Source organism: Grus americana, chromosome 10, assembly GCF_028858705.1.
Source record: "Grus americana isolate bGruAme1 chromosome 10, bGruAme1.mat, whole genome shotgun sequence".
Taxonomy (NCBI): Eukaryota; Metazoa; Chordata; class Aves; order Gruiformes; family Gruidae; genus Grus; species Grus americana.
The window spans coordinates 20,314,482-20,339,759 of NC_072861.1; the positions used below are offsets into that span (position 1 = coordinate 20,314,482).

General features: G+C 41.4%; 1 protein-coding gene across 2 annotated transcripts in view; it reads right to left on the minus strand.

Moving 5' to 3' along the window:
* Positions 1–25,278, minus strand: part of ADAMTS17 (ADAM metallopeptidase with thrombospondin type 1 motif 17) — a 197,388-nt gene that overhangs the window by 40,477 nt on the left and 131,633 nt on the right. The window contains exons 15-20 of one of the 2 annotated variants that reach the window (XM_054837481.1): positions 23,727–23,847; positions 21,154–21,228; positions 15,597–15,677; positions 7,836–7,993; positions 3,420–3,579; positions 1,297–1,432 (exon numbers count right to left, since the gene is read on the minus strand). In XM_054837481.1, the coding sequence (XP_054693456.1) occupies positions 1,297–1,432; positions 3,420–3,579; positions 7,836–7,993; positions 15,597–15,677; positions 21,154–21,228; positions 23,727–23,847 (731 nt within the window). The remainder of the gene's footprint in view (positions 1–1,296; positions 1,433–3,419; positions 3,580–7,835; positions 7,994–15,596; positions 15,678–21,153; positions 21,229–23,726; positions 23,848–25,278) is intronic. The other variant, XM_054837482.1, reaches the window with a different exon arrangement.

Consider the following 25,278-nt stretch of genomic DNA (forward strand, 5'->3'; position numbering starts at 1 on the left):
CCTGGCTCTCCTTACCCACCTAGAAGCACATGGGATACCTCATTATACCTTTCTGTACCACTGAGAGCAGTATGGCCACAACAGTGTACAGCAGCAATAATGGGCAGTGCAGACAGAAAATGAAACCTGAAACGGCCTAGGCTTATTGATGGATTACCTGACATTGGATTTCTCTGCTTCAGGGCACTTCAATCAGAGTGCAGGTCTAATTAGAAGGAAGTGTGTTGTTTCTCATTTTCCCTATTGTTTCTGTCAGCTTTGTAGCTGGCCAGGATTAGCTTTGTAGGTAGGTTTCCCTGGCTTGTCTGATTAAACGAGATGCAACAGCTAGCAGGGTGTTTTGAATATGCTTTTTTAGATATTGTTGCGCTTTATCCTAAATGGATTTTATGTTCTAGCTACTATCAAAGTGTAGCATCTACATTACTCCACAATGCTGAACATCACTGCAGAGCAAGAATGAACTTTTTTGTTAGCAAACAAACTGAAGAAATTAATTTGCCTTCTATGTTTTGTCATTTTGGCCAGAAACCTCTTTTTTTTATACAATGCAGATTAAAACTAATTCAGCTAAAAGTGCTTGCCAAATTAAAAAGAAAGCTTTTTATTATTTTTGGAACTTATTAGTATTAGATCTCTAATTACTCCAGCTAATGCAGAAAAGCACCCTTACTGAGGAAAGCATCTAAAATGTGTTTCATCATAATTTCTTGACTTCAGCAAGATTCAGGTATTTTTCCAGAACTGTGCAGGTGTTGCTAGACACTGTACAAACTTCACATGAAGAAGATACGCTTCTTGACTAGAGACTCCCAGTCTGAACTGTGCTAATACAGATCATGCATGCAACACAGCAGGTCAGCTGTAGTAGCTTAAAGGCTGTGGGATGTTTGTGAGGTGTTTTGTAGCACTCTGACAATTAATCAGACCTTAGTCTGTGCTGATTAAAAAAAAAATGTTAGATATGCTGTCACTGCACTCCTGTCTAGCTTTATACTGCCAGTTGCTCTGTCACCCAGGAGGCATCAAAGGGGATAAAAACCCCATCCCTAAACAATGCATGAAGGCAGCTTGCATAGAATCTGGCCCTGCTGGCCACAAATTAAATGGACTCTGAGGCAATGAAAATCTGACCTGCTCAACAAAAGGAAATGAATATTACAGCTGGTTACTAAGGCTAACAATGCATTCCAGTACTTTTAGACATTTTCACCATGTTCACCAGATGGAGGCTTTGGAAATGGGTGATTTGTGAAGGAAAAGGATATTGGGTTTTATTATTTTTTAACTCCTTACCGTGACTGGCAGGGGTGTGTGTTACATTTCCTGACCTGGGGCTCGGGGCGATTCACTCGTTGGCAGTCACTGTCATTCACCAGTGTCATGGTCTTGTTAATAATTCGAGTACAAGACACAATGGTTTTCCGTTCACCTACAAGTCAAATAAAAAACAAATCTGAGAAAGGAAACTAGTGGCTAAGAACAAAAACATGTCAACTTGTTAACCAAAACTCAAAAGCTAGGAGCTTCCTACTATCTCTCCAAGATGTAATCTACAGAGACCTACCACCTCTGCAAGCAATCTTATTTCCCACTTCTGTCTTACCTTTGTACTGTTCTGGTTGGTTTTTTCCCCCAAAAGCTACAAATCTTTCCCCCGTAATTGTGAAATTGACTGCTTCACAGGAACAACACGTTGGGCTTTCTCTTTCTAGTCTTTAATGTGAAAACAATCTTCAAAGCAATTTGCTCTCATTTTTGGTTCTTCCTCCACATGAAGCTGTGCCCTGTAATCACCTAGGACAGATGCTGCAGCTATGTAAGCTGAAGCCACACAATCGTCCACCCCTCAGAGACTGATAATGACAGGACAGGTGCCTCTTACTGCTCCCTATTCAGAAAGAGTCAGGTTGAAAAGGAGTAACCGGGATTCAAGAATGATAAACTGGGCTTGTTCATATTTCACAAAGAGGTGAAATTAAGCCACCAAAAGAAATAATTTCTCCTCTTCAGTCCTGCAGATATATTACTTTGAAAACCCTGCCAGTAAAAGACGTCTCAGGAGTAGTCAGCTTTTTTGACATAAACTGTGCATCACGAGTTTCACCACAGCAGTGTGGCCTTCAGGGTTCAGCCTTCCATGGTGTGACATCAGGAAAGCTGTGCACAAGGCAGCATGACAATGACCAGATGCGACAAGGAAAATACTATTCCTGCACCATGGGACTTTGCCTTACTGCTAATTATTTTGTTTTTTCAGATCCTCTTCTTAGCCCTGACTCTTCATCAAATTGAGTTTATACATGATCTGCAGCAGATAGTAAGAAATGACTCAAATTCTGTTAATAAAAAATTTGTAAAGGTCTGTATGGAAGGGAAAAGGCTCTTCCTGGCTTGGCTAAGTAGTAAAAGCATCTCACAACCAAAATATGAGATCAATTGCATCCAATTGCTACTACTGGTAGGAGTCATGTTGCCAGGTACCGATTTGCTTCAAATATGTGACAGGCTTGCAACATGAATCAAAAGAGCCACAAACAAATTTCCTGCTCATTCATGTGAGGGTTTAATGGCTCTAAGAAATTATTGTTTTAAAACATGAGTAAAAGCAAGTGTCCATTTTAAAATGAGTTCTATTTACAGAAAAAAATAAATCCACAATTTCAGTACATTGAGGGCAGTGAGCCTTCAAATATGAAGATGAACACTCTTTCTTTGTGTCATATAATATGATAAATAATTGGGTCTGCTGGCAAAGAAAGACTGGCCAGAATGCATGGAAATGATCCATTTTCCTCAGGGAAAAATCTGCTTCTTCTAGCATGGACAGTGGCTGATAAACCAGTCTCTGACTTCACAGGCATGAATTCCCCCTAGGGTTTCAGCAAATCTGTCTCAGTGCATCCTAGGGATCATTGGAAAAGTGTGATTTGCAGTGTGCTCATGTACTCCTCAAAAGTCCACCCCACATTAAGAGCGTTTGACGCAATCTCCAGGAGTTGTCACAGCAGCACTGCCCATTTCATCCCTGGGGAAGGAAGTGTCTTTCAGTGAACATGCCTGAACACCTGTGAAAACTCCGCTCCAAGAATGTGACTGAAGCTTGAGATACGGGGCTGCACACAGTGCCTTGAGCCATCCATGGAGCATTAATCCAGGTGCAGTTCCAGCTACGGTAACGAGCCGACAAAGCGGTGTCCCTGCCAAAATGCTGGGTGAAAATTAACTGTGGGGATGTGGATGATAGCTGGGAGAGCTGGTGAGAATGAGCTCTCATTTGAGTTCATTATAGCAACATCCATTCCCAGGGCCGGTTTCCTTCATGCTTTGGCAACACTGTCTTCTGCAGGCACCTCTCTAACGGCTGGTGTCTGCAAACACCATACAGTAAGTCTCACCAAGCCTCCAAAAGGCCTTACCTCCTCCACACTGCACACTGCACCCTTCCCATCCGCTGTGCGTCCAGATGTACAAAGAATCCTGTTGCTTTTCTGGCTCGCTTCTGTTTTCAGCAGTATAGTTTACAGGAATGGTGTATTCATAATGAATTCCATAATTCTGGTCATGAAATAACAGCACCTGGTTCAGCAGGAAAAGAAAGGCTGTTACGACACACTGTGTACTGGGAAAGCCAAAAAACTGCAGAGACAGTAATGCTGGAAACGCTGTCTCAGGCCAATATTTCTAAAATATAAGGACCTCATGAAAGGCAACCAAATCTTTATCTAGAAGCCTGAAATTACAGTGGTATTGGCAAAACAGGGCATCTGCAGAAGCAATAACTGCTCATGATTTGTGAATATTTAAAACAGTCATGGAGATGTCTAAACCTGGAATTCGGTGCATAACTTTGTTTAAGCCTCAAATGTGAACAGCAGGCCACTGGCTATCTAAAGAGAAATAGTAAGACAACAGGAAGCATTAAATCAGCAGTTTTCATGTAACAACTATTTTAATGAGCGTCTAGAGTTAAAAGTCACTCATCATACTTGTTCTACGCTTGTTTTCTAGAAAGCAAGTTGTCTGCAGCCTCATGCAGAGCCTCAGGCTTACGGTGGGAGACCTCTGTAAGGAATGGAGAAGTTCTGGGTTAACACTAAACTGTTTATGGATCATGGTCCTGGGCAGCCTGCTCTGTGCTACCCTGCTTGAGCAGGGGGTTTGGATAAGACAACCTCCAGAGGTCCCTTCTAACTTCAACCATTCTGTGATTCTGTGAGCTGCAGCATTTCTGTTGCCTTTGAGTTGGGCTGCAGCAGTCCAGTTTGAAGGCAGAGAGATGTTTATTAACACATCCGAAGGAACAAGGTGATTCCTCTCAAAGCAAAAACAACTAATGCAAAAAAATGTCACATGCCTCCTGGGAAATGTGGCACTCAAAGTGAGCATGACTATTCCTGCTGACAAGCTGTAGGAGCAGGATTTTATTGTCTCAGAAACCTGAAGATGACAAGGAAGAGCCATATCATATAGGTGCTGGGAACATAGATATTTTCATACCCTGCATATTGCTAGAGGAAGGTGAAACCTGCTTCCAACAGCAGGCTGATTATTTCCCATGGAGTCCCATGTGATGTCTTTAGTATTATTACTCCAAAGTTCACTATTAACAGAGACAGAGGAACAGAGAAAAATGCTTAATTTTTCACCACAGGCAGATGACAGTTCTGGTCCTGCTTTGATTTACATGTTGGGCTTCGTTTGGCTCTCACTTTCACTGGCCTGAGTCAGAAGTGACTAGAAGATACCCAGTGGAGTATGAGGTCCATGGAATCTGAGTTACCACACTATTAACAAATGCCATAGAAGTACTATTGTAACACTGATGGTGTGGCTTTAAACTTACTTATACTTATTATCCCATAATTGCAGCAGCATTTGACAGGTGAATTCTGTTGGTTCTTGTCACCTAGTGAAATAGGAGCAGCACCTTATCAAATAAGATATTTTAAGCAGGGCTATCATAAGTGAAGCAAGTGGCTGCCCAAGTAAAAAAAGCAAATTTGCAAATGTTATTTTCTCCAAACAATAATTGTTTTCAGTTCAGATTTGCAGAAATCACTCCTACTTAACCAATAATCTCACTAAAGATGCCATAAACTCACTTAACCAAAAAAACCCCTGTATGTGCTGAAAGGAGGGGTGCAGCTTGCAGCCACTGACATCTTGGAGGTCTGTGCAGTGAGCACTGTGGGGCTACACAAACTCAGAACCTGTGAGTTGCTCTGCACAGTGCATAACCCTAGGCAGAAAAGCATCTTCAGGAAGATGTGGGGAACAAAGATATGATTTTGCTTCAGCTACAGAGGGAGCCTTACTATCGGAACCGAATACCAAGGTTGAAACAAGCCAGTAGTCATTACAGTTTCAAAGATGAACGTTTTAGGGTTTTTTTTAAACAACTTGAAATACCAGGCAGTCAGAGGCAGAGAACTCAAGTCCTGCTCTGGCTTTGTTTAAGTGCATGAGATACGAACAGCTTGTTCTACAGAATTGATCAGTCAGTCTTGTCTAAAGCATCTTTATGCTCTGGGAGTGTTTGGCTGTCCTCTGTTGCCAAGAGGAGGTCTAGCACAGGCCTAGTTACACAAACATTAATTTCTCCAAGAAATATACTTACAGCAATGCACTTGGAGAAAAGCCTCAAGTATTAAAAACCAGCTCCTAAAAAGAAATCCTTATTATCTCAATATGGGTGCAAGACTAGTGAATCTAAAGGCCCATATGAAACCAATTTACTGCAATTTCGTAGCCATATATAATTGGGGTGTGTGTATGTGTGTATAATTGGTTTCAAATGCAGGTCACAATGGACTGACTGAAGCTTCTGGCTCTTTGTCAGTCCAGTGTATTCCACCACTGTTTGAACAACAGTTTTCTATTTAGAGGTAACCGGTAACCATCCTGCCTTTTTTGCATTGAAAGAATGAAACCCTCTACCCTGTATCAAGGAAAAGATTAATATCTGATTTGAAGAAAAGACTTCACGTGTGCTTTGTTTATGACTGGCAGTGATTTTAAGCCACATGGTTTTTTTAATGGTCTGGTAACTTTTACTTTCCTCCTTTTTAATCATTTCTGGGGGGAAGGTGAAGAAGGAAAATTTCCTCTGCTAAAAATGCCAGTCTGTATGTGAAAAGGATACTCATGGAGAACCTAAGAATCACTAGTTTCCTATGCTAGTTGCTTACTCCTTTATGAAGAGGAAGTGAGTATTTCTTTAAAAACAAATCTCTACTGATGCTGAAGTTCACAAACTCCAGTACCACATTTTACTGCAGTACACTTCAATGTAGTAACACTCTGGAAGGTTCCAAGAGCTGGCAAAGGAACCCTGCACAACATCTTCACAAACAGTACCTGTGCAACTCCAGTACAAGATTCTTTTATCAGAGTCCTGGTTTCAGGAGGGAAGACTTGCATTAAAGCCAAAGTCAAGCAGAAGCTGACTTTGATGATGATGAAGATGGCTCCCGTATACACTTCCCTTGTGTGGGCAGAGCTTGAACTACCTGGCTGAGTCAGAAAAGTGACGGTGTACCCAAACCTGCACCACTGACTATTTCAGCAGTAACCTCTTTGAATCCAGCTTTACACTGGCCTGTATGCGAACCTAGTAAACTCACTCATCTGTCTGATAAAGCAAAGACAAAACACCTCATGTTCCTATGCAGCATATTTTGACACAGGATAAGTACTGACAAAGTGGAGTATTATTATTATTTTTTTGTGTGCATGTGAAAAGTTCAAGCAACTTATGAGCTTTTCAAACTGGGCCATGAAATGTTGCACAATGAACAGCAGCAAGCCAAAAAATTCAGGTGAGGAAAGGAAGAGACTTCTGATTTTTAGCAGTGCTTACAGATAGCCTTCAGAGAACAAACATGGCAAAAACTCACAAGGAAAAGAAACAGTACATGGAAAAATATAATTGTTACAGGGAACAATGTATACATTAAAATGCTCTATGTTTGTGTGCAAACCTCACTATAGAAACTGTAAAGCTTTCTGGAGACTTTCAAGTAGTAACACATATATGGGACAGGCATTATTACAGCTACCTTACAGATAGAAACATCAAGGTTACCACCAACGTTAAGGGACTGGCCCATGAGTCACCCATCACCCATTAGTGACAGGACTGGGACTACAATCCTGCTCTTCTCACCCCTGTGGACTTCTCACTCATGTTCTCGTACAGCAGCCACATGACTGTTTACAAAACGACATGCCTGGTTAACAGAAGGACTATGTTGAACATTAGGAAAAGCTTTCAAGAATACCTTAAAATGCATAAAATTAAAAAAAACCCCAAAACATATACAGAAAACACAGAACATTTCTCTGTGCAACTACGACACTACAGAGGGTTAAATTCAAAGGTATCATCTGTACATCCTAAATCTGCATCTCTTCTGTTAGAGGACCAGTGTATTTAAATACAGAATATGTTGTGGGATCAGCTGAGGAGATATTTTGGCAAATATCCTTTCATGTGTGTGAGCAGGTATGTTCATGAAATGAGGGTGGCCCCTGGAAACCTATGTCCTTTAGAACAGACCTGTCACATCGTCTGTAAGGCATCACAGGAGTATCCTGTACTGGACACAAGCCTGCTGGGACACTGCATGTTCTCCCAGAATAGAGCGGCATTTATTTTTAAATAAGGAGCTGGGTTTCCCCAGCCCTTGCAAAAGAATGCAAAGAGAGGCCTTACAGCATACCTTTAAAAAACTCTGGTGAGGAAGCAAACAATCAAATTTTAACTTTCAGCTAGGATATAAACCCTTTATGTTGCATCACTTAAGAAACACAAACAAAGGATATAAAGTTACCATCAAGTGCAGTGGTATTTTAGTTGGTCCTTTGGCAGAGATTTTCTCCCACAGACCCCTTCGCACGTACCGGACAGTAGTGCCTGCGATCTGAAACTCACCAGGAAGCTCAATTTTCCAGTCGCTGTTAATGGATCTCTTACTGGAATCTTTTAAAGCTGGAACAAATCAAACACCATGGAATGAAATGTAAGCAAATTTGTAATTACAGTATAGACTATTGAGCTTCTGTCTCAGCCCACCTGAAGTACAAGATGCAGTAGCCTTGTAATGGACGTGAGTTTAAAAGATTAAAAGAAAAAAAAGTATAATTTTAGGTGACTCATCATAATGTTTCTAACTTGGGCATATTCTGTTTTTCAGTTGCTGAAGGCATTTCTAATTATATTAACATTGCTATTAAGTAACAATAATGTCAAATAAACTGCTCTTGCTGAGGTTTTACTACCTAAAATTATTAAGTTCTGCTTTCTGCATAAGCAACATTCTCCAGTTTCAAAACTTCGAGGCATTCTGTGTGTCATTCCACTGCCAGAAAACTTAAAGGGAAGAAAATAGAGTGTGCAGAAGGAGTTACAAAGGAAATAAAAGGAAGAAAAGATAACTACCCACTGTCCTTGAAAAAACACTACTAATTTAGGACTAAATGGTAGAACTCTTCCACAGTTTGACCTACTTCGGGAGCACGTCCAAAACCCACAGATACTCATGGCATATTGCTGTCATGTATACAGCTCTGCTTTTGCAAAGGAAAACTTGTACAACTGAAATTATTTTCTTTGATTTTCAGTGCAGAAAGATTTAATTTGGATTAAAAAGTAATATTAAAATACTACAGCATTGTGCTAACAAGCAAGAACTAGAAAGTAGAAGTGACTGACTAAGAAAGTGCAAACTTACTAGCCCATTTTCCTTATCCAAGCTGAGCAGAGTGCAGATTGCAAACAGAGAGCATAATTAGAGAACAATCAGTTAGAGCCATAATTCTTCCTGGAATAATCTAAATATTATTTGCCAAAGGTTATATGGGCAACATGCAGGCACATATGTAAAATGAACGTACCAGGAATATCTAGTATATTGGAAATTAACACTTTGATCACTTTAAGGATTATTCTCAAATGTAACTATTTAGATTTTAATCTTAGAAAGAAGGATAGTGCCATAAATTTGGACACATTACCAAACTGGCAGATACGATGTAAGAATCTAATATCACAGAGTAGCTGCTTGAGTACGATCTGAAGATACTTCTGATAAAACACTTACATACTTGCATTGTTATATTCTTACAGCTATTAAAACTGGTACTTGGCAAGATCTGTATATTTTCATGTAGACTGCCCATCCTGAGACTGACTAAAGTCTGGCAGCAGTTGGGTTCAGAGATTCTCATTCAGACAGTATATAAGGAAACCTGTTCTGATCTTCAAGCATTAACATAAAATTCATAGATCATTTATCTATAAACTTTCTTTCCAAATGTAGCAAGACAACTCTGCTTTTCTTCTTTTCAGTTTCCAAGCAGAACCAGCTTTTGAAACTGTATTTTCCTAAACTTTCCTTGAGAAAAAGATCAATCAAATCTCTGTTTTGATACACACATGAAGATTTGCAAGTGCAAAATAAAACTGTTCCTGAGTTTGTGTGTGCTCCATAACGCAAACATTGAACAAGTTCACATTTAGCTGTCATAGTTGTAAAAAGAGGTCAAGTTCCAAAGCCGAGACTGGTCAGTGGACAGAATATAAACTTGGCAGATGAGCTTAATACCCACTTCTGCTCAAGCCTGGAGGGCAGAATATTCCAACCTGCAAGCACTAGCTACAGGCATAATTTAGAATGGCCCTGCAGTTGTTTTAAATTACTCCAGAGGCTTTTTTGCCAGTTAAAAAAACGGGCAGGTGTTATAAAGCTCCAGCATCAGAAATAAGCAGAGCTTATGGTCGGGATACTTCCTGATGCCTCCTTTGCTCTCAAAAGGCAGAAGCAGGCAAGATGCGATCTACCCCTGGGTTTGATGGAAACCAGGACACAAAAAAAAAATATCAGCATGCAAGGAACAGCCTGCCACAGCCACCTTCCTTTCAGAGTCAGGAAGTCCTGTAAGATGAATATTGAGAAGGAAAGATACTTGGAGTAACATGTCCTTTCTTCCAGCATAACCTATCAGGATCACTGATAACCTTGAAACACTGAAAGACAACCCAGGCCATAAGGACATCGCATTACTGTTGACTCGTCAACGCAAGTTGATTTAGGGGTTTATGTGTTTTCTACATTAGAACGGAAGCACAGTTATTCAGATGTCTGTGTGATGCATTGAGGGAAGAGAAAATTGGCAGACTCTGTTCTAACAGAGAGGAAGTCCCAGGCCCCTTTCTGGAGAACTGTGCACCATGATCAAATTTGCCCTGACATCAGATGGACAGAATAGTCCGTGTGTTACTGGGATTCCTTAGTTCACAGTTAACTGTGTCTTTTGGCTAAGCCTTTAACGAGATGTTTTCTTAACCTCCAGCACTTCATGACTATTTTATTCTCTTCCAGTAAAAAAGACAACTTTGGCTTTCACTTAACTGAGTGTGTTGCAAGAAGGTAAGAGGAGCCCATTTAAAGTCTTTTTAAGTCAATAGGAAAATCTCCCATTGTCTTGTCTTTGGATCGAGTCCCCACAGCCAGCAAACCCTTTGAGGTGTGCTTAGGCTATACATCATTGCCTAATACGCTTAGGAGACAAGGAATTGGACTTCGTGTCAACTGTACAACACAGCTGACTTACCAGTTGGGTCTAATTTACTGGGGGAGTGTCTGTAGTGATACTGGGCTATTCTGCATAGACTTTCCTTTTATTCTAGTTGGCAATGTCAAACACCTTTTCTATAGCTATTACAATGAAGGTTCCCTCAAGAAGTGACAGACCAGCTCATCCCTTCCTCAAATGAGGTTTAAGAAGAAGGAAATCCCTGTTAGATTCCACTTTAGGGGGTTTCCTGAAAAACTGTTCTATTCGGACCGGACAAGTGCCTGGCTCCACAGATCCCAGAGGGTCTGCTGAAGGTAAGAGGAGATACCTGAAGTGATTCCAGCACAGGGCACCATCTCACAGTGGAAATCTACTTTTAGACTATTCCACATACAGTGCACAGACATGGTCCCAAGCACCTGGGAACCTCTCTACTGTTAAAATGGTCCCTAGCATACCTTATGGCCCACGTCAACTTGAATTCTCCCAAACAACTCCCAGCATGGCTCAGGATCCAGGACTTTCCAGGGTCCTTTTCCCAATAAGCAGTATGCAGGCCCCTGCTGAGAGCCCATATGCAAGGTGCTCCATGACCACTGGCCTCAGTTCCCAGGAATATTTCAGGGCACATTCAATTTACCACCTAAGTATCATTTGTCGTGTCTAACCTCTGGGGAAGTCTGGAGCAGGTGGATATCGCAATGTCCTCTGCATCGTGTGTCCCTTTCTGAGGATCTGCATCTTGGGGAGTTACTGGAGAAAGGTGGAACATTCTTCTGTCCTGCTGCACACAACCTTCCTGACAGCTCTCACGGTCTCATTAGAAGCTCGAAAATCAGGGTGAAAGGAAACTGCAGGTATGGTTTCCCCAGGAGGAGTGGGATGTATGTTGGGGAATGTTTTTTTCTGAGGAAAGTTCTCTTTGGCAGACTAGGGGTATTTGCATGCTACACCAATATAACTCTGTCTGCGGCTTACTTCTCTTCCTGCTTTGTTCCTCGATTCACAAAGTACCTTCTGCAAACTTCAGACAGAATTCTGAAGCAGGATTGCTTTCCTCTGCCAAAACCTAGTGGCTTCCAGGAAGATCAAAGCAGCCATCACACTGGCCTTGAGGAGCCATGAACATGACTAATCAAAGCTGTGGATGAGATAAAACTATCTCCATGCAGTATGGCTGACTACTAAAGATATCACAGCACATGCTCAAAGCAGCATATAAGAGCTTGAATGATTAAAACTATGCTTTGGTTCCAGCTCATCAAAGGAAGATAGCTTGCTGATGAAAAACACAATGTTTAATCTTTGTGGACCTCTTTTCTGGGAAAGGCTTGATTTTGATTGCTGCAGGCACTGCTCCCTTAGTGACTGAGGAGACGGAGAGTTTGGAAATAGCCCTGTTCCCAAAGGTGCTCCTTGAGGATTGCAGGAATTACACTGGAGACTCAGCAGAGTATTTGGGCCAAAGTGTTTTCATGACTGTTTGTCTTCATTGCATGCAAATACCCCATCAGTGGGGATCAATGCTGCAGCTATAAAACCCCCATGTCTCTTAGACACAGGGTACTGCGCTTTCTCCAGTGGCTTTTGTCTCACACAACTCTAGCCTAGCCCCAGAGGTGATGATAGTACTAAATTCAGTGGGGTGAATAAGGTTCTTATTGAATACTGTGCTTTTCATCCAAGCATTGCAGAAGCAGTTTGTAAGACAGCAAGTATCTTTACTGCCTTTTTAGAGAACAAGCAAAGCATGCAACAAAAAACACTTTCCCACTCTCCCTGAGAGCTCAGTGCCAGAAGCAGAGGAGACCAGGACATACACAGTCTTCCCTGACAAAACTTGTCTGACTGTGTTGGAAAAGCCCAAACAGGAAAGCAGCGGTGAGCCCTTTTTGCTAGGCAGTCCTTACTGATTTAAGCTAGCACCCACAGGATTTATTCTGCCTTGGCTGCAGTTTTCCTGGGACCCTATGCCTCAAATGTGATAGCAAAGCACAGCTCTTTCTCTTTGCCCCACTGTGGGTGCATTTAGGCAGTAGCAAGAATCCACTGTTACATCTCTAAGCTTTTTCTGGCTCAAAGTTATACAGTAGAAAAGCAAAAGAAAAAGAAACCCCAGCAACAATCCATAACTCCTTTTTTTCTTGTTGGCTGGAAGACAGGAACTGACCAATCTATTTCTAAACCTGGCATCTAGTCAGATCTTTATTTCCACCTTGGGTCCCTCCAGCTTGCTTCTCAGCCTGTGGACACGAACTGCCGAGGCATTTCCTGTTCAAGGTGGATTTTAAGCATTAGAGCCAGCCAAGGCAGCCAGCGTGGGTTGCCTGTAGGTGGAGGGAAATTCTTCAGGCACTGCTCCCAGCACATGGAATAATGATTCCAAATTATGCTGGGCTCATTTCCAAAGTGCTGTACCCGGTTCTGAGTGGAAATAGGACCTGATTGGACTCAACTTTGTCAGTGTAATTGAAATAGAAAATCTTTCCATACTCAGACTGGATTTACAAAGCTTTATGAAGCCTATCAGAGTGATTTCTTGGTCATCTTTTTTGTCCTACTGGAACACTCCTGCTGCTATTCTTCAGCTTAGGTTAGCAAGACATTGGGTATCTTTTCTTTGTGTCCAGTGTTCCTTGAAAGAGAAAAGTCTGGAAAGCTCAAAGAGGTTCTCCTGGCTCCTGACCATGAACCAAAGAGCTAAAAGTATTCAGAAGCTTTAAAATAGCCAGATTTTTATCTATCTTTATGTGATGCACACAGGGCCAAGTCCTGCTCTCAAATATACAGAATCCTGATCTTCACCATCCAGTGGGGAAATATCTGCTTTAGTCAACGTTATGTGGTCACAATGAAGGGTAGTCGCTAGCTTCACGTAAGACTCTCAGTGCTGCAGCTATCTGCCAAAGCTCAAGCCCTGGACAAATACCCTGTGCAAATCCCACGTAGACAAACAAAAAGGCTGGCTTCTAGAAGGCAGAGCATTTGCAAAACCCAAGGAAACACTGGCTCTCATTGTTCCACTAGTGCTTTGCTATGTCAAACATCTTACGTGTAGGCGTAATCCTCTCCCAGCAAGCTGGCTGCAGCATTAGTGGAAATACTAGCAGTAGTGATACGTGCTTCCTACCAAGAAGTGTCACAAATGCCAATACTTTTGACCTGAGGGCAGCGGAATGACATGATTTGCCCTCTTTTTTCTTCTGAAATCTGGAATGAAAGACAGAGACCAAAAGTGTCCTTCCCGGTGATATGGCCAACTTTGGTAGCATCTCAACATAGAAAACCAATGGCACTAGACCTGAAATCCTAAGACACAATCACTATATAAATGTTTTCAGCAGCATCCTATGTCCCAGTACTGGATATTAACGTCTCCTTTTGGCTGCGGAGATGGAGGATTATAAGCAAAAGACATCGAAATCAGAAACCAAGGGTCCTAGTCTGAGCTTTGCTACTGACTCCCTAGCCATGAACAAGTTGCAACACTTCAGTTTCCCCTTCTGCAAAACAGAGCACAACAAGCTTCATAATCTTCTCAGAGTTCCTACCACAGGCTTGATATATCTCTGGAAGCAATTCCATCTTTCAGAGTGCTCTTCTGTCCTATGACCTTGCAGTGTCTCTGCTCTGAGAAGCTCACTTTGAGAGAACCAGAACATGCACAAGTGAAAACAGTACCTAATACTTCCCAGGCTAAAGGACAGCTGGCACATGCATCTGTTCCAACCACTGCAACGAGAATATCAGCATGTGGAAGGGCTGAAACATTGATATGGAAGGACAAAAGTGATGTGTTAATGAGGTCATCAACAGCAAGAAGAGCTTAGGTTTGACAATGCAGGGACCTATAAGCTGTAAAAGGAGGAAGTTTGGGATTTTCTCTTATCCCTTTGTTTTCCCACACAGCATAAAGAACTTGAGAGAGACAGAAGGATTCCCCCATTTATGCGTGGCCATACAGTTCTGAGTGTGCAAAGGATGTTTCAATGTGGTGGGTGTTCTTTTGGGCCTTGGACAATTTTCCTTCAACTCCCTGCTCTGCCACAGACTTCCTGTGTCAATTCAAGGCAATAGGATATCAGCATTTCTATGGCTTGGTCTCCCTAGAAGTAGATGGGAGATAAAGGCCTTCATCTATTGCACAGTAACGACAGGAAAAGAAACACCCCTAACATTGGAGAGAAGAGGCAGAAGACCAGACTGACAGATGTATATTGTAGCTGACTGGTTGCGTTTTACAAATACCCTTCCAAACTTTAATCTAAGCGATTAGTAACTGGACAACAAATTCATTGACAGACTCTGCCCTACAACAACCTCACATACAAATCTGACCCATTACCCGTGTCTAAAATGGTTTCCAATGGGGAAAAGAGGAGAGGAAGCCTGTTCCCCTCAAAAGAAATGCAGAAGTAGAAATGAGAAGAGGATTAAACAAATTATTTGGCCTGAGAAAATAGAGGCAAGTGGATTGGAGGCTGCAGCTAGCTCATCTCAGAGTGCAGGATCAGGTCTTGGATAGAGCATCACGTGAAAACCTGCTGCTGCAGGAAATAGTACAGGCGACCTCATGGTCAGGTTATTGAGCGATATCAGTGCTCTGTCCTGCCTCTGCTTCAGCCTGAGCTGGGTGCCTTCCTATCTGTATCTCTGCCATTCTTTCTCTAAAGGCACTGTTCTCTTTCCCACTCCCTCCCAAAGTGTTGTGTGCTCCTGGCAGCTATGTTCAACCCAGTGCCAAGTCCTGTTCAGTTACTCTTCTGTCTATATAAAAGTATTCTCTGGTCCTTTCAGGTTGCACAGGGCCTGTAAGTGTCACATACTATCACATCAAACAAACATCATGAAACAAAGCCATGAAAGTAGGGAGAGATTGCAGCAAGAATGAAATCAACAGCTGCTTCCTGGCAACAACAAACCTATCATCTTACAGGTCATTTAGAAAAGGGTCACTTTAACAGAAAACAGAGCTGAGTTTTGAATCAAAGAATTTTTTCTTTTGTCTTTTTTACCCAGAAAACTGTGAGCAGGTTTATCCTCAACCACTCTGATCCGTCGGGCACCTGCAGGGATCACAGCTGCTTCGATGTAACCTATGGCAACAAAAGAGCAGATGGATGAGAGCATGCCACAGACAGCCAGAGGCATCCATCATTCAGTATCTCACCATGAAAAAATCAACTCCTGCCCAGGTTGGGGAACGGGTGGGAAACACTTCAAATGAGATCCCTGTGTTGGCAGCCAAATTTCACTGCTGGGACATGCACGGTTATGACTAATATTTCAGCCTGAGAAGAGGGAGAGAAATGCACATGTGCTGCTTAATTGTGACTTAAGGCTTGTGCTTGGGCGTAATTAGATTTGCTCCCTTCGAATCACCCTGGCTCTCCTGCGGTACTGACAGGGATGGATGAGGACTGCTCCTGAGCTGATGCGAAGTGTCACTGTCAGAAGCAACACTGAGCATCACAGAACAGACATCTGTGGTTTCAAATGAAGTTTCCAATAGATGCTCCTGCTTTACCCTCCCAGAAAAAACCTGCTCAAGGCTGTGATCAGCATCAGAAAGGACTCACTTCCACTAAACACCAGGAATTAGTGGGACAACTGGGGGGAAAAATTTGGTTTCACTTACACTTCATCATTATACAAAAATTCTGGAGGATATAATGGTAACAGTCTCCTTGAATCGGGCTGCTAAACAGAATTCCACAGCTCAGATTTAATACAACAACCAAGCTGAAAGTTTCTGAAGGACTGACTACCAGCACCTCTAAATGCTGCCAGCAGATGCACATGCCAAGTTAGACCATCTAAGCATCTGGCATAGTAGGGAAGTTTTTACAGCACCCCATCTTATTTTTATAGAATTCTTTGTTTTTTCTCTTTCGGAAATTCTCTTGGCTTCTTCATGCTACCTTCAGCAACCAGCAATATAACGCAATTATACCCCTTTTGACTAACAGAAGAACAGTAAGAATAATTAGGAGCTACAAGGAAATGCAGCCTATTTTCCCTCACCATAGAGCCACGTGGAGTCACGTACTTGTTCCATGGGGTGGAAGTGGTGCCTTTAAACTATAAAGCTGAGGAACATCAGGGCCCATTTCAAAGGTCTGAGAGCCAGGCAGTTTTTCCACTGGCTTCAATGGACCCTGAATCAGGCCCCTGTAAATGACACTAATCTCATCACAACTATGATTTGATTCCTTCTAATTGGCCACCCAGTTTACTGTGCAGTGTATAACTTGGCACCTCTTTTGGGTTTTTGCTCTCCCCTTTGAGATGTTAAGTAGCTTATCCTGTATGTTCCTTCATCCCTTTTTTTTTTTTTTTGGCTTTAAAGGGCTGTGTGAAACTGCTCTGTGTCAGCCCTGCCTTGATGGAAATTGTGGCAGTCTAAAGCAATGGGTTGGAGAAGTGCTGGCATAAGGAGCAGTGACTCCTCCAGCATTCAGCAATGTTTGGGGAGCTATTTTAGGGACAAATGCAGCTGAATGGCCGTGCTTCTGCTGCACTGATATGGGAGGCCTCAAAGGAGGATGCTGACAGCCTCGTGCATCTCAGGACTAAGTGATTCTGTTACCATTATGACGTGAAGTGAGACAGACAGGAATTTTGGGTCTCAGATTATGGATTCATTTCTACCTATCTGAACCAGCAGTGCCTAGCCCCTTTGTCGTGCTATGAATACAGCTTGAGATCTTGCGTTTCATGAGGTGCATTGGGTGGACAGCTGATCAGGGCTCGACACACTCCCTCTTTCCCTGATCATTGTATCTGAATGACACATTCCATTTGACCTTTCAGCTCAGTTCTTTTTGCACATGTTCCTCCTTACTTACTTCTCCCTTATTCAGAATATCTCAGAAACAGTCAGTCATCCCTTGCAGGAAAAAAAGAAAGAGGGAGAGCAGAGCTGCAAACCAGGTCTGTGTACAGAAGCCAGAGCAGTGGCTCTCCTGTCTGCTATTACAGAGTGGGTTTCACTGGGAAAAATCGTTACTTCCAGGGTCAATTTTTTTTTAAGGCAATCCTGAAATCTGTTATAAAATCAAAGCAAACAGATGTTGGATTTTATTCTAGACATTGCCAGGAGTTGGTTTTTCATCAGCTGAGATACTAAATTACAGTCAAAACAGAGTGTTTCAGAAATCAAACATCCCTACTGCACTCCATGCATCTGCATATAAACCCGACCGACAATTACCACCAGACATGAGCACACAGCAACGGTGTGATTAATGACAGTCTGTCATGTGGAAATAGGTCCTATGACACACCTGAACAGCACTATTAGGAAGCCAGTTTGGAACATGCCCAAGTTTCAGGTAATTTAATGTACATACTGGAGGACTGATTACTTGTTTTTTAAATCACATACCAGATACAAACACCCAGAATTAAATCATTCAAGGGTTGGATACAAAGTTACACTGAATTTAGTGGAAAGTCAGTCACTAACTTCAGTGAACTTTGGATCGGTCCCCCGACCTAGCAGCAGCCAGGAGTGTGCCACACTGCTTTAGGGGTGAGCGAGCTGTGGAGCTGTGCTTGAGGTTCAGCTAGTGCCATAAATACGCTCTCATTTCATCACTGTGCCATGAGAGAAACACCACGTGGAAAAGTTGACTTTTATGTTACTTTTTACAATGGTAAATAGTGGAGTGTAAGCTATTAATAGCGTATTAGTTCTGGAGACTGTTTAGTTTGGTCTTATACCAGATTTTTCTCCTCATGTAATTTCTAATCCTGATTGATGGCTTTGGGGGGTTATATTCACAGCTCCTGAATAAGAAGAAACATACTGTGCTAACTCACTGAGATCATGTGGCACAAACCTGACTGCTGACCTTCACTATTCTGTTAGTGAACTGTGAACCACTTTTTGCAGTTGTATGGATCTGACCTGCCCTTTCAGAGATGAAGCAGAATTCTTGGGCATGTCCCACCGAGAGCATCTTGACACTCTCATTCATTATTTCCAGCAATACTGTGTGAGTTAGTGGTCAAATCCTATTGCAAACAGACTATATAACATCCATGCAAATTTGCCACAAACTCAGATTGCTACCACCACTCCAGTCTGGTCCTTAGAGCTAACATGAGGCTTCTGGTCACAGAATATTCCTGATCTTTGTGATAACTGCACCAGAAAAAACCTCCGTTGTTTTCCAGGCACATTTTATTAAGCAAACTGTAACTGCAGATTGCCAGAAAGATTATCAAGTGTCAGCTAGTAAAACTAAAAAAAGTCTCAGTGTTGGCCCTGTGTCAAGGACTCTCAAAGATCTGTTAGGTCTTAGGATAATTGTCTGCAATGCAGGGGTTTGCAAGGTTGGGCTTAAAGATCTGCTTTAAATGAGGAACTGGTTAAAGACTGATGAGATTTGGCAAATATCAGGCAGTATTTCTAGTAATTTCACCCATAAATCAGCCTTTTAAGATGAAGCTTTGAAAGTACAACAAGAGAACTTCATTATTTGATAATTTATAGTGCTGTATGTAGTATACTCCACCTTGGGAACAGTTACTTTGGCACGCACCAATCTTTCTGGATAATCTGCATTACATCAGTGTCTCAGGAATGTAAGACCGTGATTGAAGCAAATCCTAGATACAAATTATATGGTGTAACTCGTATTAGGAGAGACACCAGAACAAAGAGGTGGCTTTGTCATCAAGGAGATTAATATGTGAACAGTGGCTACTGTATCTTCATTTAAATGCTGGAGAGATTTGCAAGAGGAAAGCAGCTCACACAGGAAAATCCATTGTTAGCCATTGTTATTATTCCCAGAAAGAACAGAAAGTTTAATGTGAACTTCAGAATGTCGCTGATCTACTACAAAACTGTTTGCCTGGTTCACATTGCAATGAAAGATGGACTCGGAGGTAAAGGAAAAATTATCCCATGGCTGAAAATACTGATCTCTGGGCACTTTATATCTTACCCCTGTACACCCATAAAAATCAGGTGTGAGAAAGGCAACAGTGCTCATCCCATTATCAAACTTCCCCAAAGTGCTTTGAACAAAGATCTCAGGGTAGAAGCCAAGGAAATCACACTGCCCTGCCTACCTGCTGGTCACAGCCAGCACAGCTTCCTTAATATTTTAGGGATAAGTAAGTACCAGCTGGGCATCTCAGTTTCCATGACCCTTCCCACTTTGCATCTTTTGCTGAGTGCTAGTTGTTGCAGTGGAGAGGAAATATGCATGTCCATTTTCTGAATAGTTGTGATGATTCTCACTTGCTATTAGCTTGACAGTAATTCCTCCATTGGCACCTGTCCACTTCCAGCCATGGGATAGCTAATTTGGGAGAAAATCATTTCACTGGGGAGCCATGGATAGATTTCAAAGCCTCCTACTATTGCTGTGAAGTTGGTCACTGGGATTTCTAACTTGCATCTTCTGCTTAAACTCTTATAAGACATCCCAGAGTTAGCCCTAGGGTTTTATTTTGTCATAATTTAGATGTACACCCTACTGACAAAAAAGAGTTTCTTGTGTTGGCTAACGATGCTTCTAGCCAGCACTACTGTTCAAATATCCTTTCTTTCTTTTAAATATGTGCTGGACAAGTAACGTACAATAAAAAGCCTGCTTTTTCACCATCTTAAAAAGAAAAATTGCTAGCAAAGATACACTCTTCCTTTCCCAAAATGACAGTTACAACAACCGGCATATCTCACCTTATTATGCTCTGCCATTAAAAAAATCCAAATTATCTGTGGCCCTGCTTTTGGATCACAAGCAAACAGCAGCAATGAAAATCTTGATATGGCTGAGAAAAGTCAAGAGAGACAGATGCAGGGCTCATTCTCAATGCAGGTCTCTGAGCATTACAGGCACAGCCTTGGAGTCTGGACAGAAGTTGTCAGTGATAAATCAGCTACCCAAAGACACGAGCCAAAGAGCTGTCCTTTAGTTCTAGGCCCCCTGTACAGTGGCAGGGTGACATAGATGGACTTCAGAACAAGTCTGTGTTTGCTTTTGAAAAATTATTTTGTAGAAATAGGTACAGGGCATGCTGCCAGTCAAAAGCAAACCTCAGTCTAAACAGTGCATTCAGCTGGCCTACTGAAGACAGCCAGCTGCACACAAGTGTATGTGATGTTTAGCATCACAAATAAAGGCTTTTGACCTCCTCCCCAAAAGATAAATGGAATTTGTTCACAGCTGGATCACCTTGGATCACAGGTGGCAAGATCTGAACTGTTGGACCTCCTACAAGGCACTTTGAATGTTCCACCATTATGCCCCACCGGGGTGGCAGAACCTCATCTTGGACATTAAGGTTGGAAAAAAAAAGAAACAGGCCCAGTTCTTTTTACTTGATTAATGAAAATTTGGCTTTCTTTCATGCAGACAGGTTATCTAAAAGGAAAGGATCTGTACTTGACATCTTTGACAAACCAAGCTAAATAGTAAAAGGACTTGAAGTTTATCCATGGCTTTTGATACCAATCTCTCCATCTAATCCAACCAAAAGAAGACAAAGAACCAACACCAAAGGATGTCACCAACACCCACTGACACTGCAAACAGCATTCAAGTATCTTACACGAGAAACACTTGGGAACAGCCTTTGCCTTTGCCATCACACATGTGGAAACCTTCTTACAATGACTATTGGTTACTAAGAAACAGAAAGGAGTTGGCATGGATTTAGTTCAGTTAATAGGGCTTGACAACATCATTTGCAATCACAGGACCAGTCCCGCAGTCAATGGAGTCCCACGTGCAGAGCAGCTGAGGATCTGGCCCAAAGGTTGCAGCTGCAATTCCCAAAACAGATACCACTCCAAAACAATCAATGTCTTGATATTTGAAGTCTATTCTCTTCTGAAATAATAAATCAGCATACTTGATACAGTGTGTTGGCCTTGACTTGGATCACAGCAAGTTCGTGGGGATTTGCCACTGACCTGTGCAATCATTTACACATCCAAACCCTGTATCTGTTACCGTAGTCATAGTGTGTATTCTTCTTTGCCACAACTTTTGTCAGATTTTTGTACATATTTGCTTAAATGTTAATTTAAAGAAAAAAGGCCAATTTTTTTCTTGAGTAACTGCATGTTCACTTGTGATACCTCAGACCCAACCCTGGAGCTTTGCCTACTGCATGAGATTCAGTAGGTTAACCTAAGGATCTGATTCTGCAAACTAGCATTATATGAATAGAAATTGATGGGACTAACTCACAATGCAGAAAATGTTTGCAGAATTGGGGCTGGGAATCATTAGTGAAACCAACAAGTCTGTTTTCAGTGTCGAACATAAAAGAAATCTAAAAGCAGAAAAACATGGACAGTGAACAATTAAAAGACTGTAGATATTCTTTCGATTTTAGTAGGCTAGGATGCACGTTAAAAGAGCATAATTTAAAAACAAAACAAAACAAAACAAAACAAAAAAACCAGGATGATTTCGTTTGGCATATCGTGGGTGTCACTTCTAAAAACTATTCCCACACAAAATTGAGTTCCCTTTAAAATTAAAAATCAAAACATCTAATAAATGTTTATGAGATTATAATTGTAAAAACAATTATTTTGCAGATTATGTGAGATGGATAAAGGTGGAAACATTGCATTGACAAAGCAACATTTTGACAGGTTTGCACTTCTGAGATGATCAGCAAAGAATAAGGATCAATAAATGCTTGAACACTGATCACAATTCAGTCAGCCATCTCTTCTTATGAGGTTACAGGGCACTGGAGGTGAAAGCCTCCTGTAGTGTCTTGGCAGCCAGACAACCAGTTATGGCTGAAACTGTTCTGTTCCTACAGCCTTGTAAAGTTACCACTCTCATCTAGTTGGAAACGGGTGTAAACTCCTGGCAGTGACCCAGAAATTTCTTATTTATCTGCACAAGATGTTTTGTCATCTCATCGGAAAAGATAAAAGATAGTTACTCTTCAGGAGCAATAAAGTAGTTCATGAACAGCTATAAAATCCGCTACAGAAATGGAAAGTAGTTGTTTTCAATGGAAATGAGAAACTTTTCCCACCATTTGCATCAAATGCAACTGCCTTGACATAAGTAGGTGGAAAATAACTGGGACAAAAGAGTCAAAGGCAATAATGCAGGAAATCATTCAACAGGTTGGCCTAGCAACGCAACAGCACAAATGTGCTCCAGGAAGATGTGGTGCAGGTGGGAAATCCTACCTGCATCTCAGAGGAGGTGACAGATCACAGCGGGCTCCACAGATAAGGAGGAGAAGGGTGCAGAGGAAGAGGTCAATGAATAAAATCCGAGTTTCAGACTTCAGTGCTGAGACCTTGATTAAAGGAAGCTGCTAAGCACTGGTGCTGCTCTAGTAACTAAACAGAACTGAAGTGTGTGCTTAAAGGGAATCTTTATGTGCTTCGCTGCACTTGGTACTGCAGTAGCATGTATTGAATGTATTTCTCCATACAGAAATGGCCATTCTGTATTCACTGAATGTGAAGTAATTTTTTCTGGACAATTCCTGAATCTGGTTTTCCTTCCCTTTACCTGATTAGGATGTGTGATAACAGGTTTCTCAGAAGCACGATACAGAAACTCTGAAACAAAGACTAATTAAAACACCAAGCTGTATATACATTAATGTTTAAGAAGAGAGGGGGAGGTCTTAACTCTGACCAGAAGCTCTTGTATCCTATAATGGATACTATTGCTGGCAGGGAATCAGTAAAAATATTCACAGGGGAGTGCTCTTTCATTTAGCTGAGATATCCTGATTATAACATGAATCATATGCAACATGTAACATGCATCACTCTGAGCTCTTTGAGAGCTCAAAGATTGCGCTGATATCAGACTTCCCTCCCACTGGAAAAGATACTGTGATTTTCTCTCTGACTTAAAATCAACAGCACCGGTAGCATTCAAAATAAGAAACACAACTTCATTCTGAATTTCAGACAGAGGCAATGGCTCGTATCTGGGCAACTGAATAAGAAGCAGCCAGAATATCACATCTGAATTGAGTTGGGTTTTGTTTTGTGTTTCTAATGTGTTTACTAGAGCAGATGAGTCCAATGCTATCTAAGAAGAAGAGCTATTACTACCAGTCTTTAACTCTCCTCAAGCAGTTAAGAGAACCTCCACTCCACTAAAATGCTGCTGAGGGTTACTCACCCATCCCCTTGGTGTGGTTGAAGTCGCCTTTCACCACTTTACAGGTTTTGCCATCACCACTGCAGATTCCACAGCGATCCTCTTTGGCAGCTGAGCCAATGATTCCATCGCAGCCAATTTTCTAATGACAACAACCAGAGGTCCCCATTATTTTGTTTGCAAGGTTAAAGTATCTCTAAACATTGAGGTCAAGACTAAGATAGGCATCTGACTGAAAACCTAAGTGGGAAGAGAACACTGTGAATCAGAGGAGCACTCATTTGGAATGGTGTTGAGTTGTTTATTCAGCAACCCCCTTCGCTAACACTAAGAGCATGAACTTTGATTCAGAAGATTTAACTGAAGAGAGTTTCACAAACACTAGTTTTTCCAGATATCACCACAAATTGCATACTAACCCACTCTAACTTCCTTCAAACACTACAGATTAAAACAGTGTTTCACGTTTGTATAGCAATTTCCATCTGAGGAGCTCAAAGACATCCTCAAAGAAATGGACAACTACTGTGATTCTTAGAGAAGAGAAAAATGTGATTCCTTAAACAAAAATTAACCCACGTAACCAGAATTCTGGTCATAGCCCTTCACCACACAAAAATTCAGAGTGCTGTTACAAGTTCCAGTGTGCTGCTCACTAAATGAGCTCTGCTTCGGATTGGGATCTTAAGGGGGAGTGTAACATTCAGTTCTGATTACACTTTTGCAGTACCTGAAAAAAGACCTTATTAATCAGATGGCTCAAGATACTTGCAATGCAAAAGTACTTCAGTGGAAGCAGGTCAGGTGTATATTTGGCCAATCGGTACCATAAGACTGCTTACACAACTACGAAATTTTCCAGATGCTTACACTGTATCAAGCTAGACATTCAATTGTAAAAAAAAACCCAAAAACCAACCAAACAAAAAAACCCTAATGATTCCACTTAAAGCTTCATTTTAAATGGTATTTTCAGAATTTTCTATACCTACCTAAACTTTTTCCAATAAAAATCTGCAGCTTTGCATCCATGGACAGGTATTACTAGAGTAGTCACAGTGCTCTCCCTGTAGCTATAGAGATTGTTGTGGTAATTTTCCTTATTCACAAACCATTTCCAGGTTATGATGGTGACCATTGCACATCTGTAGATCTTGAGGTTGATAAGACTTATTGTCATTAGTCTATGTATATTGTTTACTGACCATGTAAGTTCCTCAAAATAATCAGCAATTCATTCTTAAAACATAAATTTCTACTGAAATAAGAGTTGTCATTATGCAAGTTATTAGCAGAGATTCTACTATTAAAAATAAGTGGAAGATTTATTCTCTGTAGATAAACAGTTTCTTGGCAAATGAGTTAGCAGGACTGTCACTAATAACACTTATTCAAATAAGGCTGTTGGGTCTCTCCCTTCCTTGCCTTCTTTTAATAAAGCCAGAGGAAAGTTGGAGAGATATCTTAGGGAACAATCAAAACAACAAACATTTTGAAAAATAGGGTAAGCAGGGAAATATTCAGAGAACTTGGGCTGTTTATCTGAGACTGCCTGCGTGTAAGCAATGTAATT